General features: G+C 43.3%; 1 protein-coding gene across 21 annotated transcripts in view; it reads left to right on the top strand.

Annotated features, from left to right (window-relative positions):
• TFDP1 (transcription factor Dp-1) overlaps positions 1–13,680 on the top strand; it is a 439,810-nt gene that overhangs the window by 233,985 nt on the left and 192,145 nt on the right. For all 21 annotated transcript variants that reach the window (XM_069204640.1, XM_069204648.1, XM_069204654.1 and 18 more), the window contains one exon: positions 1,735–1,803. In XM_069204640.1, the coding sequence (XP_069060741.1) occupies positions 1,735–1,803 (69 nt within the window). The remainder of the gene's footprint in view (positions 1–1,734; positions 1,804–13,680) is intronic.

Genomic DNA, 13,680 nt, shown 5'->3' with positions numbered 1-13,680 from the left:
TCGGTAGCTTTTCCTCGTGGTATTGGAAAAAAACACCCTGCATTAATTATTCTGACCAGCGGAGGGCGCCAAAGTACCATTAATAATATCCCTGTAACAATTTTTTTCCAATAAATGGTTTTCAGCAACGTGAAGGAGAGAATAAAGAAGACAAACGGTAAATAGTGTAGGTACAGGTACAGGCTGGGATTACGTTCCCCCACCCGCCAAAAAAAGTAACATAACGGGGAGCCGTGGCCAACACGGCCAATAGGTCAAAGGAGCCGGGGATCAAAAAAGTTTGGGAACCACTGGACTAGGGGTAGCAGCGCTATGGATTTAGAAAGGCACAGGAAGGAACTGATGATAAGCGAGGGCATTCCCAAAGCCCATACAGTAGATAACAGCATGTCTCGCAGAGCAGCACATGCGCTGCCTAGGCAAGTCGTAAACAGTAGAGATGATAATCAGTCTAGGAGTCGGCAGAGCATGGTGTTGGCATCATCCAGATGCCAAGTGCGAGAGCTTGAACAGTCGTTCCGAAGTCTGTTTCTAGGAGAAAGGATTTCACTTTCTTTAGAAGTGATAGTTTGTGCTAGGCAGTCTTCCTTTTTTTTTTTTTTTAAGCAATGTGTTCCTGGTTTGGATAAATGTCCCAGTTGAATCTGAATGATATGAAATTGGGTGCAAGTTGAGGTTCGTATCTGTCCTGGTTAAGGTCTTTGTCTGTTTAGTGATTATTTTATATATATATATATATATATATATATATATATATAAAACAGTGTAAATAAATGTAGTGCTTCTGTGTTAAATCTGTTCCAATGTTTTTTTAGATTCATAACCTACCTAAACTTTCTTCTGATAGAACAGCACTGGTTGACATACTCTGTATCCTACGTCTTTTTCGTTTTTGAAATTTTGTTTTTCCAATGCCCCTTTTTTTAAGCCCTTTGTCTTAGAAGAAGTTACTCCCCTCCGAGACCATGATTTTACTTTTCTTTGTGGGATTTTTTCTGCATTTTCATAGACTTTTTCAGTCTGTCCTAAGCACCGACAAAATCCACCACTTGGTGGCCATCCACATGTTGATAGACAGTTGGTGACTGGTTTGTTATACATATGATTAGACTTGAGCCTGGTAAGCCCTGTCCATTCTTCTCTCTATATGTAAGATGCAAGTTGAGGGTTTCTTAGCTGAAGGTAGCACATGAAAAGGCGTTGCCTGTTTGGACAGAACAATACCTTAAGGCCCAATACTTTACCTGATGCAACTTACATCAGATTGGACAAAGAAGTAAGGCTTGTCCAGGTTTCTGACTCTTCTTACCATGCACATTCCAGATAATTCACAATCCAGTTCACAGCTCCCACAAGACTGTTTTATGGGATTTGAACTTTAACAGATATCTCATATGCGAACTGTTGAAGTTTACATCAATGAACGACTTATATGTTTTTAAATCTATATTTAAGATAAAATTCTGTTTTGAGATGCTTTTGATGGCAGGGAGGTTCATAACGGTTTTCTATCTGAGGAATATACCCATCTTCTACCTACCAAATTTGTTTGTGTCTTAGTTTGGTAAAAAATTTTTTTTTTTTTTTTGAGTGAACATGTTTTACTGCTTTGTCGCCTTTTCATACACCTAGGTGTGGAGCTCTCTTAAATGTTTAAGTTCAAAAGTGAATTGTGGTAAATTGCTTTAACACAAAATAACGCTAAATCAAACCAAAAGTATTTTTCTTTTTGAGGTGGAGAGGCAACGACGACTTGAACGAATAAAGCAGAAACAGTCCCAGTTACAAGAACTAATTCTACAGGTAATGATCTGAGAAGTAGTCTTAAATACTCATCCATAAGTACAACGTGCTTCATAATTTACTTGACATCTTGATGACTGCAATGTGATTGTTTCCTCTGTGCGTACTTTTACGGCACCTGAGGCAGAGGCAAAATTAACTTGTTAACGCATGGTTCATCCTATGTCGCCAATGGGTTTCGTTTTCAATGACTCCTTTTAATAAACTTTAGAATAAAGAAATCTTTTTAAAAACTCGATTGTGCTGGTTAATGTTACTGCAGGTTTCAAATAAATGTACAACATTGAAGTTTAGCTCCACCTGTCTTTCCTCCACATTTCATTGATGACTTAGAGATTTTTTTAATTAAAAGAAAATATGTAATTAGGTGAGAAAGGTAACTAACCAAGTAGGTTCCTGTTGAATGGTAACGCAAGGGTATGTGGTTCACCATTATTTGGGAACATATCCCAGTTATATTAGATCTCTCTTAATCGCCGTTGGATTTGTCCAGCAGTTCATCAATTAGCCTAGACACTGGTATCTGCTATGACATAATTTGCTTGTGTTGTTGTATGTGATCGTGTCCCACTTCCCTGTGTGCCTGGCTTGAGTGCCTGTCTTTTGGAGCCTTGTACCTCTTGGTTCTTGAAGGAAATATTTCGTGACAGTTGGCAACCACTTCATTTTAAATTAAGTAACTCTGTACCTTGTTGCGTGGTCACTGTAAAGACCCTAAAATTACTGCCCATGTTTGTGAACAGTGATTTTATTTTCACACCCCCAGTAGGATGTTTGCCTTCAGTTTAACCCTATGTGCTTCCTTAGCAACAAATAGTACCGTCACTGATAAACATAGCTGCCAAGAAGCTTCATGTCACGTGTGACACTGTCAGACACGCCTAGCTTTTTAACCAACCTTATATGCTGGGATTTTTGAGGCCGTACTTATGATATTAAAACTGAAATTCGTCCCAAAATGCAACTTACCTTTTGCTTAAATGTTAGGACTGATCAAAGGTGTTGCATGTTTTATGAGGCAGCTTCGCAGGCCATAGATGATTCTGCCTTGCATTATTCACATATATTTTACCTATTTTTCCTCTGTGGGCAATGTGAGTCGCAAAAAACGAGTTGAAACAGTTATTCTTTTTTTTTTTCTTTTCTTCCTTTAATAAAGAAAAAGATTTTAATCCACACTAATCACACCATACCAGCAGCAGACGTCTGTTTTCTCAACGGAAGGGGCAACTTTAGTATGAAATTGTGAAGTTATTGCTTTAAGATGAAATTCAAAGGGTATAGACTTAGTTATCAATGGGAAGGATCCATTTAAAAAAAAAAATTTTTAGGAGTACCTTCTTCATCGATGGTCATATGGTTCCCTTGTTATTTCCTCACTCATCTCAAGTGCTTCCCCAAGCTTTACACAACATTGAGATCTTAAAGATAGTGCTAGTAATTCCCAGGTGTTTCAGACAGATTTCCTCCGCAGACCTTTCCGATTTGGAGCACAGGTCCTCATTCTTTCTATAGGGTGGGCGAGTGAAAGAACAACCTTCTGACAAAACAGCAATAAGGGACCTAGCACCCTTAACTGTGAATGTGCGACCGTGGTTCTTTAGGTGCTGACTTGATATTATCTAGGTTTTCACCTTTAAGGCATTGGTTTTGCCAGGTGATCAAACTTTCAGCGTAGCTTAAGTACATAGGCAAGTATCTATGGTTTATCCACTAGTTTCTTGAAATAACCATTGTTGTAATTTCTCTCTAGATTGTCATCTATTGTTTTCATTAGACAATTCTGGCATCCAAGGAGATTCATTCAATGCACTTTTGGTTATTATTAATTCCTGTCGGAATTATGTTGAAAAATAACTCCCAGATTTATGAGGGCCTAGTGCCGTTCCAACGCCACATTAGCGTCATTCTTTTATTTTGATTTTTACACTAATGTGGCGGTGGAAGGCCAAAAATGTGGCGCAATGCGTGCCACTTTGTAATCCCATGCGCCACATTATGCCTGCGCCAAGCATCATGTATGCAAGAGGGGTGTTCTAGTGCGAGGGACGCGAAAAATGGCACAAAGAAATTGAGTCATTTTTATCTGCATTTTTAGTGCCTGCTAAGAGCAGGCATTAAAAATAGGCTCCCATTGTTTTTATTGGGCTTCAGGGTGCTTTGCAGGATTAGCATCAACATTTTTTTACACTAATCCTGCAAAGCGTCAAGAATTACGATGCTAGCCCCACCCCTCCCCCGACTACCACCATGGTGCACTGTATTTTAAATACGGCACACACATGGTGGCATTAGGGAGGTGCTAAGGGGTGCAAGAAAAGTGGCACCGCCCTTGGTGCAGCGCCACTTTTCATAATTCTGCCCCAGAGTATCATTTGATGATTTCTTCCTCCTTTATTTTTACGACCGCACCATTCCAGTTTGTTACTTAATAGGTGTAACCAAAATGCCTTTTCCATGGTTCCAAGCACCTTTTTAAATCCTGCTTAACAATTAGTTAAAGTACAGTTTGCATCTTCTCAGCTGTGTAAGCTGTTTAGTAATACTAGACACAATAGTTTCACTGGTTTGCTATGTAAAGAAATGGGTTGATAGTTAGCCAGGTCAGGGAGACTACCTTTTTATACAAAGGAACTACTATGGCAGAGCGTCAGGAGTGTAGTATACATTTTGTCATTACATGATGCATTATAAACATTCTAAAAGATGTCTGACCAGTATTCTGGGTGTGTTTAGAAATATCTACAGGGACTATGTCTGCTCCTTCGACTTTGTTAGTCTTTCGTTGTCTCAACTCGTGCCACCTCAAGGTGGAATAATGTGCTAGCTGGCTACCACGTTTGCATGCTTGAACCAAACTGTGCTCCTTTCTTGCTTATACAAGTGTTTAAAATGTCAAACTCACACAACTGCCCTCATATGATCGATCTTTGATTTTGTTCTTTGTAGCCTAATGTTGCAATATTCCAAGACAACGTAACATTGTCGGAGTTTGAGGCATCTAAAACATTTTGCCAGAGCCTTGATTGCCCTGCTGTCTTTTTCTTTAGGAGCAGTTTTGTATATTTTCTTTTTGAATCCAGAAAAAGTACTTGTGCACCTTTTGAACGTCTCCCCTTCCAAAGTGCATGTGAGAAGGCTTTTTTTGTTTTCAACTCTAAGCATCTTACCAAAGTGAAGTTGTTTCCACTTATTCCTCTGTCTCTCTGGGCTTAGTTGTCAGCCAAAATGATGCAAGTTTGTCCATTATCATGTTAAAGGTAGCAAGAATTATTGATTCTTCTTTCTGCGTAGAGTTTCGGTTAGCTTCTTTATTGTATGCTATAGATTAACATTGGGTATTTTTTGGCATATATTTGTTGGGACCACCCTACAGATTTTATGTTAGAATTTTTTTTGTAGAGCCATTGGTTCTATTGAATTTTTACTATTTCAAGTTTTAACCTTCATAACCTTGATAGCTAAATTTGCTAGTAAAGGGATCATGATAAAATTCAGTCCTTAGTGTTAACTCAATGACGGGCATTCTAGACCAGTTCTCAATGTTAATTAGTGCATAGTCTGTCAAACGTTTCTTACTCCCTAGCTTTAAAGGTTATGTGCAGTTTGCCAGGCTGTCCATCAGAGTGAGACTGTTGAGAAAAACACAAACCTGTGTTCAGTATTAAAGCAGTAAAACTTCTTTCTCCATTAGTTTTTCTTTCATCTGGAATATTTGACTGTGATATGCACCAGGCTTCTTAATCTTCTAGGCAGGTTCTCTCCATTAGATTTTGGGGGATGAATGTTAGTCACCACACAATATCACCTCATGCGCCTCATACAATTAGTCACTCCTTACGTTTCCAATTATGTTTTCAATTGTCGACAACGGACCATTCTCCCTCCACGTGTGACTTGGAGGTACATATACATTGATAATATTCATGGATTTCTCTTTTGCAGATTGGATATTTAAATCCATCTAGGATTTTCCCTTCAATGTAATAATTATTTTGCTTATAGCTTTGTTTTTGTGGCTTTTATAGCTGGTTCTTGTTGTGCAGCCTTAAAAAATTCACTAAGCATACGTTTCCCTAATCAGCAAGTCAGATAATTTGGGGTAGCATGCCTAGATCCGTGATCCGCACTCTACATTAGTAGAATTTTACTGTAGATCTTTGAAGTGAATTATTCTGTCAGGAAGTTAGGTTCAACTCTTTTTATATCATGAGTGGTAATGGTCCTCGCCCAGGGGGATGACCTCAAATAGACTTATATGTGGATCTATTCCAAGGATTTAATATGTACAGTATGAAATATATATATCAATGACTTTAGGACATGTCATTACCATCCGTTCCCCATCAAGGGACTGTTCTAAAAAGACTATGAACTGACGCTCCCTCCAATTTTGCTGCACTGGAAGTTTTACCACTGCTTTAAATGTCTGGAGTGCTCGGGTACAATTGGATATGCTGTGCTGTCATTACAGGCTGTGTTTAGGGGACTGTCTTCCGTTTGATCAGTTTCTGAAGCATCTATAGGACTTCATGATATACCCTCATTGTCTGCTTCTGATTCTTGTGAAAACATGGTTTCTTTAATGGGTGCTGTCCCAGCTGAATTATCAGTGAAGAAGCTTCTGTGTCTTAGTTTACAAGCCTTCTGTGGCCTTCAACAGAGTTTATTTTAAGGCCACTCTCTCCTTGCTTACACTCACAAGTGTAAATGTGTGCATCACTGGGATTTGTTTCCTACAATTCTTTGGTCCTCTTTCTCTGAACACAGATGATCCTCTCATACTGATGATCGCATGAGTATGTCTCAAAGGCAGGAGTTGCATAATCCCTACCTTAGGTGCTCCAACCACATGTTCTTAGTTTCTTAGTTTCTGCTGCTATTTATAATCAAACATTTAATTTGACATCTTGAGTATTTATTACAAAACGTTTTGAATTGCAGATGTTAACAGCTGAACTGTGTCCACAGTGTAGGAATGTCACTCCTTTTGGCATAGTTACACCTACTTTTGTTTTTGACTATTTTCACTGGGATCCTGCTAATCAGGACCCCAGTCATGTGCTCTCTCCTCTAAATGTGGTTACTTTGGTGCCCTTTACACACCACAGTTCGCCTACTGGTGTACCCCTGTAAGCCCCTAGAATATGGTACTTGGATCCCTAGGGCATTGGTACACCAGGGTAGTCCCCCCATGGGCTGCAGCATGTATTTCTGCCACCCATGGGAGACCATGCAAACTCTGTCTGCAGGCCAGCAATTATAGCTGCGTGAAAAGGTGCATGCACCCTTTCACTGTTGGTCACTGCACCAGGTCATTGTAAGCCACCCGAGGGTAGGCCCTCCTAGAACAGAGGGCACGGTGCAGGTCCCTGTGTGTGAGGGCACCCCTCCCCTGCATGAGCAGAGGTGCCCCTTCGAACTCCAGTTCCAGTGCACTGGACTTTGTAAGTGCAGGGAAGCCATTTTGCCTGTGTACTTGGCCACACCTGAGGTCCAGATACATAATGGTAACTTCGAACCTAGGCATGTTTGTCAAACATGTTGTAATCATACCCCATTACTAGTGCTGGTGGCATGATTCCATGCACTCTGGGGGCTCCTTAGAGGACTCCCCAGTATTGCTCCTAGCAGTCTTTCAGGGTTTGCGGGCTGCCCGCGTTGCAGCAGCCCCTTAGACAGGTTTCTGCCCTCCTGCTGCTTCACCATCCCCATCAGGGGAAGGCAGAACAAAGGATTTCCTGTGGAAGAGGGAGGCAAGACCCTCTTCCTTGGAAATAGGTGTTACATGGCTGGGAGGGGTCGCCTCCCCACACCACCGGTTTGCTTTTAAGGGCACATTTGGTGCACTCCTTGCATAATCCGGTTTTCACCAGTCCAGGGACCTCCGTTCCCAGCTCTGGCACGGAAACATACAAAGGAAAGGGCAGTGACCACTCCCCTGCCCATCACTCCCCCAGGGGTGGTGCCCAGAGCTTCTCCAGGTGGACACTTGATTCTACCATCTTGAAAACAAGATGTACAGAGGCCCCTGGGAGCATCTGGTTGGTCAGGACAGGTGAGTGACGTTAATGATCCCCCTCTGATAGGTGGTCACCCTGCAGAGTGACCAAGCCCCCTCTTAGGGCTATTTAGGGACTCCCTTCTGAGTAGGTATCTGGATTTGGCATGCAAGACTCTATCAGGACTCCTCTGCAACAACCTCTTCTGCTCCTGTCCGCCGGAACTGCTGCTGGACTTCACAGTAACCAAACAAGCCTGCAACTCCCAAGACGACCTCACCTTGCAACATTGTTTCTCCAGCTCCTTCCACCAATTGCAACAATTCAATGGCTGTGCATCCTCTGTGGACGACAAAACTTAAGCTGCACCAAAGAAGGAGGAAGCAATGCTACTTGGAGTGAAGGAGTCACTCCCCTGCATCCTCAGGCACCTAAGGCAACAACAGCCTACTGCTTGGATCTTCTGCCTTCCGGCTCCAGGAAGAATCTCCAACACAGGTGGTGGGTCTGAGTGGTCCCCTTGGTCCTCTCTATCTCCTGTCCAACTTGGGAGACGGTGAACCCTTGCCTCGCCTTACAGGACAGTACCCCCTGTGCACTGTGACTTGTGCAGCACTCAGTGCTTGTTGACTCCTGCTCCAAGGGATCTACAGTCTTCAAGTAGCCCCGGACTCCAGCACTTCATCCTTGCAAGGACAATCTCTTCTCTGCTGTTTCAGCGACATGGAACTCCTCTCCAGGTGTGCTGATTGGGCCTCACTGCAACTTACTGTTCCTATTGCCCGTCGGTTGCCTTTTGGGGCTGCAACTGCTTCTGGTGGCTCTCCCAACTGCTGAGGTCAGCCTGAACTCCCCTCCAAAGGTCGAGTCCCCTGAACCTTGCTGGTCCTCTTCTTCACAGCAAATCTTCCTTTGATCCAACTTGCATTTGCCAAGGCTTGTTGGTGGTCCTTCTGACCACTGACCATCTTCGATCCGCCGACCAACGTGGGACATCATTTGCACGGCTCCAAAGACTTCTGCAGCTCCTGGGCTCCACAGCTGATCTTCATCCCCACCCATTGAGCCGGATCTTCATCCGTAGAATGGTAGGTAGTGGCTTCTGCCCTGTCTGGACACTCCATTGTGGACTGGACTCTGTCTCCTTCTTTTTCAGGTCCTCTTCTTACGTAATCCATGTTGGGTTCCACAGGTTTGGTCCTCGTCTTGCAATCGTCCTTTTTCCAAGTCTCATTGTTAGTCTTTGGGAAGACCGGGTACTTACCTCTGATCTCCTGGTCACTAGGGGTCACTTAGGTACTCAGCTCTTGGGGTCCTGAGTTCTCCCCGCTAACTACTCCACATCCGCAATAAATTAGTGTTACTATAATAAAATACCTTTATTTTTGCAACACTGTGGGTTCTTTAATGTGAGATACGTTGCTGTGTGACTGCTGTAGTATTGTAACTGCTTTACAGCCCCCTAGATACATCTCGGCTGCTCACCACAGCTACCTCTAGAGAGCCTTGGCTTCCTAGACACTATCTTCATTCACTAATAGGGGTTGCCTCGATCTGGTATAAGGTACAAACACAATAGGTGTCAACCACACACCAGGCCAGCTTCCTACACACAGTACTTAAGGAATTTGGAGCACCTGATTTTGAGCACATTAATTTTCAGCATGCAACCTTGGCATTTCAGGGTGATAGGCCCTTAAACATTGAACACATCCAAGCAGCTCTTGAGGTTTCTGTATCAATTCCCGAGACCCTAAGTTGCGACAAAGCCCAGCCTTCCACGAACGTTGTTCCAGTGTTATACCACAACAGAAGAGGCAGCAAAAAAATAATTAAAGCTCAGGAAAACTTAATAAAATACTAACTGAGAAGCAATTGAGTGTTTTCAGCGGTGTCTAGAGATGGATACGTGAATTCACGAGGGTCCACATAGGTGATGCTTACCCTTTCTTACAGATGATCTTCATTCCTATCCCGTTGTCCTCTTTTGGGGATATTTCTACCTCTTGGTTGATAGTCATTGTTCCTCTTACATAGAAGAACTGTTATTAAACACTTACTGCTAATTATTTCTACTGCCTAAATGTTCTGCAAATTTCTGGTGTCCAAGGTCTAGAAGGAGACCTCTTGGACTATCACCATGTAGTGATTCAGAGGCATTCTCTGTTCTGTATTTATGTCTTAAATCTCTCACTGCAACCCTTATTCCTCTAAAAACATCTTCGATATTATGTCCACAGATAGAACACAGGAGAGGGTAGCGTACATCATTTTTCATTGCTACATGTCTGTGTGATGGTTGCGGATGCTTTCGTGTTTCTGGTCTTTCTGCAATCACTTGACTCTTAACACACCCATTGTGAAAATATTAGCTTCATCTTGCCAATTATGAAGCAGTTCTATGTGGCAGACTGTGGTTACTGGGCAAAAACCAGTGTGGATAGTGTTGACTACTGGTGTGCTCTGAAGTAACATTGTTAAAAGTAGTATAACCTGATTATTCCCCCTGGGCACTTGACTCACTGTTTGAAGTCAGAGGGAGCAATGAACACTTACTCTAGCAGGTGGTGGGGTATGGAAACTCAGATACAGTATATCGCAATAAATACCATAATCAGTGTGGTGTGCCAGTATGTAGGTGAAAGCGGAATATTCACTGTTCTTTCGTCCGAGGAGCGTGGAGTCAGTCACCATAAAATGAGTCAGTGATGCTGGCTCACTCTCTCAGTGCAAGTCACTTATCTGAGCGTGTTGATCTATTCTGCTTTTGTCCCATTTGGTTCGCTGAATGATTCTCATGGCTTTTGGGTGACCTCAGTTTGTTAATTTATCTTCCAAACACACATTGAGCTAGGTCTTATCCCATTCTTTCTGGGATCAGGTGGCTTCTCCAAACAGTCACAGTCTAACTACTTGTGAAGATAAGCTCTTGTCTTCAGAATATTAAGCCTAGTGCCGGATCAGCATATGTTTGAATCCTGGTCAGTTTTCTTCCTACATTGCTCTGCTGGTTTCCTCAGTGTCCAGATGACCTACAGCACTTAACCCTCATCTGTTGGCAAGCCAGAGCCAACCAGAGCATTTGTTTTATTTAAAGGTTTAAATATTCCTGCAAACCTGGGCAAGTGTATTTTCCAGTTATAATTGACTCTGAAGGCAAAAGAGATTGATCAGACTAGTTTAGATTGGTCCTGTGCAAATCGTGGTTTGAGCTTGGAGCTCTGCATCTGCTGGCTTGAAAATCAACAATACAGTAAGTGGGACGTGCCACTGTAGAAGGAACTGTATGCACTTGCCTCAGTGAACAGCATAAGTGTATCCGCATAGTGTGCCCAAGCCATGCCCAGTCTTACTTTAGTCAATCCTTTTTTTAACCTTGTGTTTGAGGGCATGTGTAGCTGTAGATGCACATGCTTTGTATAAGTCTGCCATCTAGTGTTGGGGGTCGGAGTGTTACAGGTTGTTTTTCTTTGAAGAATATTTTCGAGTCACAAAATCGAGTGACTTCTCTCTGTGGTACTGTGCACGGGCATTAAGTTCTTTGTTAGATTGTTTTCTTTCCGCTGTTGGGTTCGGACAGGTTTCCTCTTGCTCAGGTAAATCTCGGTTCGGTATCTTCTGAACTTTTTTTCCACCTTTCTGTCAACGTCGGTATAGTTTTTGATTACTTATTCTATACACTTAATAGTTGATCCGATTTTTATCGTCTGGGTTGATTTAACCCACTTCCTTTTTGGGCCTACTTTGACAATTATTGTCAGAGAACAATCGGCTGATGGAACAAACTCTGTTTCAGTTCTGTCCTCTGTGTCACTCCAAGTTTCCCTACACAGATCAACACTTGATGTGGAATTGGTGTCTGTCTCCGGAACACAAAGAAGAGACCTGTGACCCCTGTAGATCTTTTCAGTCAAAGAAGACTCTTTGGAACTGAAGAAGTGAAAAGTGTGTGTGTGTGTGTGTATATATATATATATATTTATATATATATATGTTCGGTGGCATGTGTAACTGCAGATACACATGCTGTGCATCATCCTGCCATCTAGTGTTGGGCTTGGAGTGTTACAAGTTGTTTTTCTTCGAAGAAGTCTTTTCGAAACTGAGGGACTCCTCCCTTTCGGCTCCATTGCGCATGGGCATCGACTCCATCTTAGATTGTTTTCTTTCTGCCATCGGGTTCGGACGTGTTCCTCTTCGCTCCGTATTTCGAATCGGGAAAGTTAGCTACATATCGAAAATTCTACTGTATTGTTCTCGTTCGGTACCGGTTTAGTGTTAGGGTATCGGCACCGATTGCAGAAGCTCTCCGGCGGCCCTTCCGGGGGTTCCGCTCTTCAGCGGGGCCTGGTCGGCTTGACCGCATCCATTGACAGACTAATGGACCGGACCCCCTTCCGCTTCTGTCCAAAGTGACACTCGAAGTATCCTTATACAGACCAACACCTGGTCTGTAATCTGTGTTTATCACCAGAACAAAGGGAGGATACTTGTGAGGCCTGTTGAGCGTTTCGATCAAAAAAGAGCCTACATGATCGAAGAGCGAGAAGACTACAAATGGCGTCAAGACCGAGAGAACAACTCGATGTCGAGGAGGAGGAAAGAATTTCCATCCAGGGGACGGACTCTGACGAATCTGAAAGTGAGCGACCCACCACGATGCAGAAAACTGAGTAAAACTGCCCCGTCCAAAACACACACAAAGATCGTTAAGGCCAAGTGGATGCCAGCAGGCCATGGCTTAACCCATCGAAAGGAAGGTGACCAAACATCAGCACCGAAAAAGGCCAAAGATTTGCCGAAGACATCCGACGCCGGTCGAGATTCCGGCACCGAACGATCTCGACACCGAGAGTTCGACTCACCCAAAATGAGAAAAGTAACGTTGGAACCAAAAAAGACTTTATCGGAAGCATCGGTACAGAAAAAAGCGGCTTCGGAGCCGAAAAGAAGCTCTTACACAGAAGAGCAAGGACTTTCCAGCCAAATGCATGAAAAACACAGATTTGAGCAGGAAATAAGTATGGTGGAACCAGACCATACGCAAAGGAGGTTTCAAATCCAGAAGGAGACTGGAAAAATACAAACTCTTCCTCCAATTAAAACCAAATGAAAACTGGCATTTCATGAGTCAGAAATGCAGCCGAAGGTGGCCAGAGATAAAACCCCACCACCAAGGTTTTCTCCACAACCTTCCCCACTACACTCACCACAGCTGTCCCCGGTAAGAACACCTCCAATGCAGTCACCTACGCATACAGGGATGACACAGGATGATCCTGATGCATGGGACTTATACGATGCACCAGTATCAGACAACAGCCGAGATTATTACCCAACAAGGCCGTCACCTCCAGAGGACAGTAATGCATATACGCAGGTACTATCAAGGGCCACTACGTTCCACAATGTAGCAATGCATTCAGAGCCAATAGAGGATGATTTCCTGTTCAGCACCTTGGCATCCACCCACACTTTCTACCAGAGTGTGCCAATCCTCCCGGGCATGCTCAAACATGCAAAACAGGTATTCCAGGAGCCAGTTACAGGAAGAGCTATCACGCCTAGGGTGGAGAAGAAGTACAAGCCTCCCCGACGGACCCTGTGTTTATAACACAGCAACTTACACCAGACTCGGTGGTTGTTGGAGCAGCAAGAAAGAGGGCAAACTCTCAATCTTCAGGAGACGCTCCACCGCCTGACAAAGAGAGTAGGAAGTTTGACGCAGCGGGCAAACGAGTGGCAGCACAAGCAGCCAATCAATGGCGGATTGCTAATTCGCAAGCCCTACTTGCTCGCTACGATAGGGCGCACTGGGACGAGATGCAACGCATTGTACAACACTTGCCCAAAGAACACCAGAACCGTGCCCAGC

This window comes from Pleurodeles waltl, chromosome 8, assembly GCF_031143425.1.
Source record: "Pleurodeles waltl isolate 20211129_DDA chromosome 8, aPleWal1.hap1.20221129, whole genome shotgun sequence".
Taxonomy (NCBI): domain Eukaryota; kingdom Metazoa; phylum Chordata; class Amphibia; order Caudata; family Salamandridae; genus Pleurodeles; species Pleurodeles waltl.
Note: the sequence above shows the minus strand (reverse complement) of the source record. Positions and strands in the feature narration are given on the sequence as shown.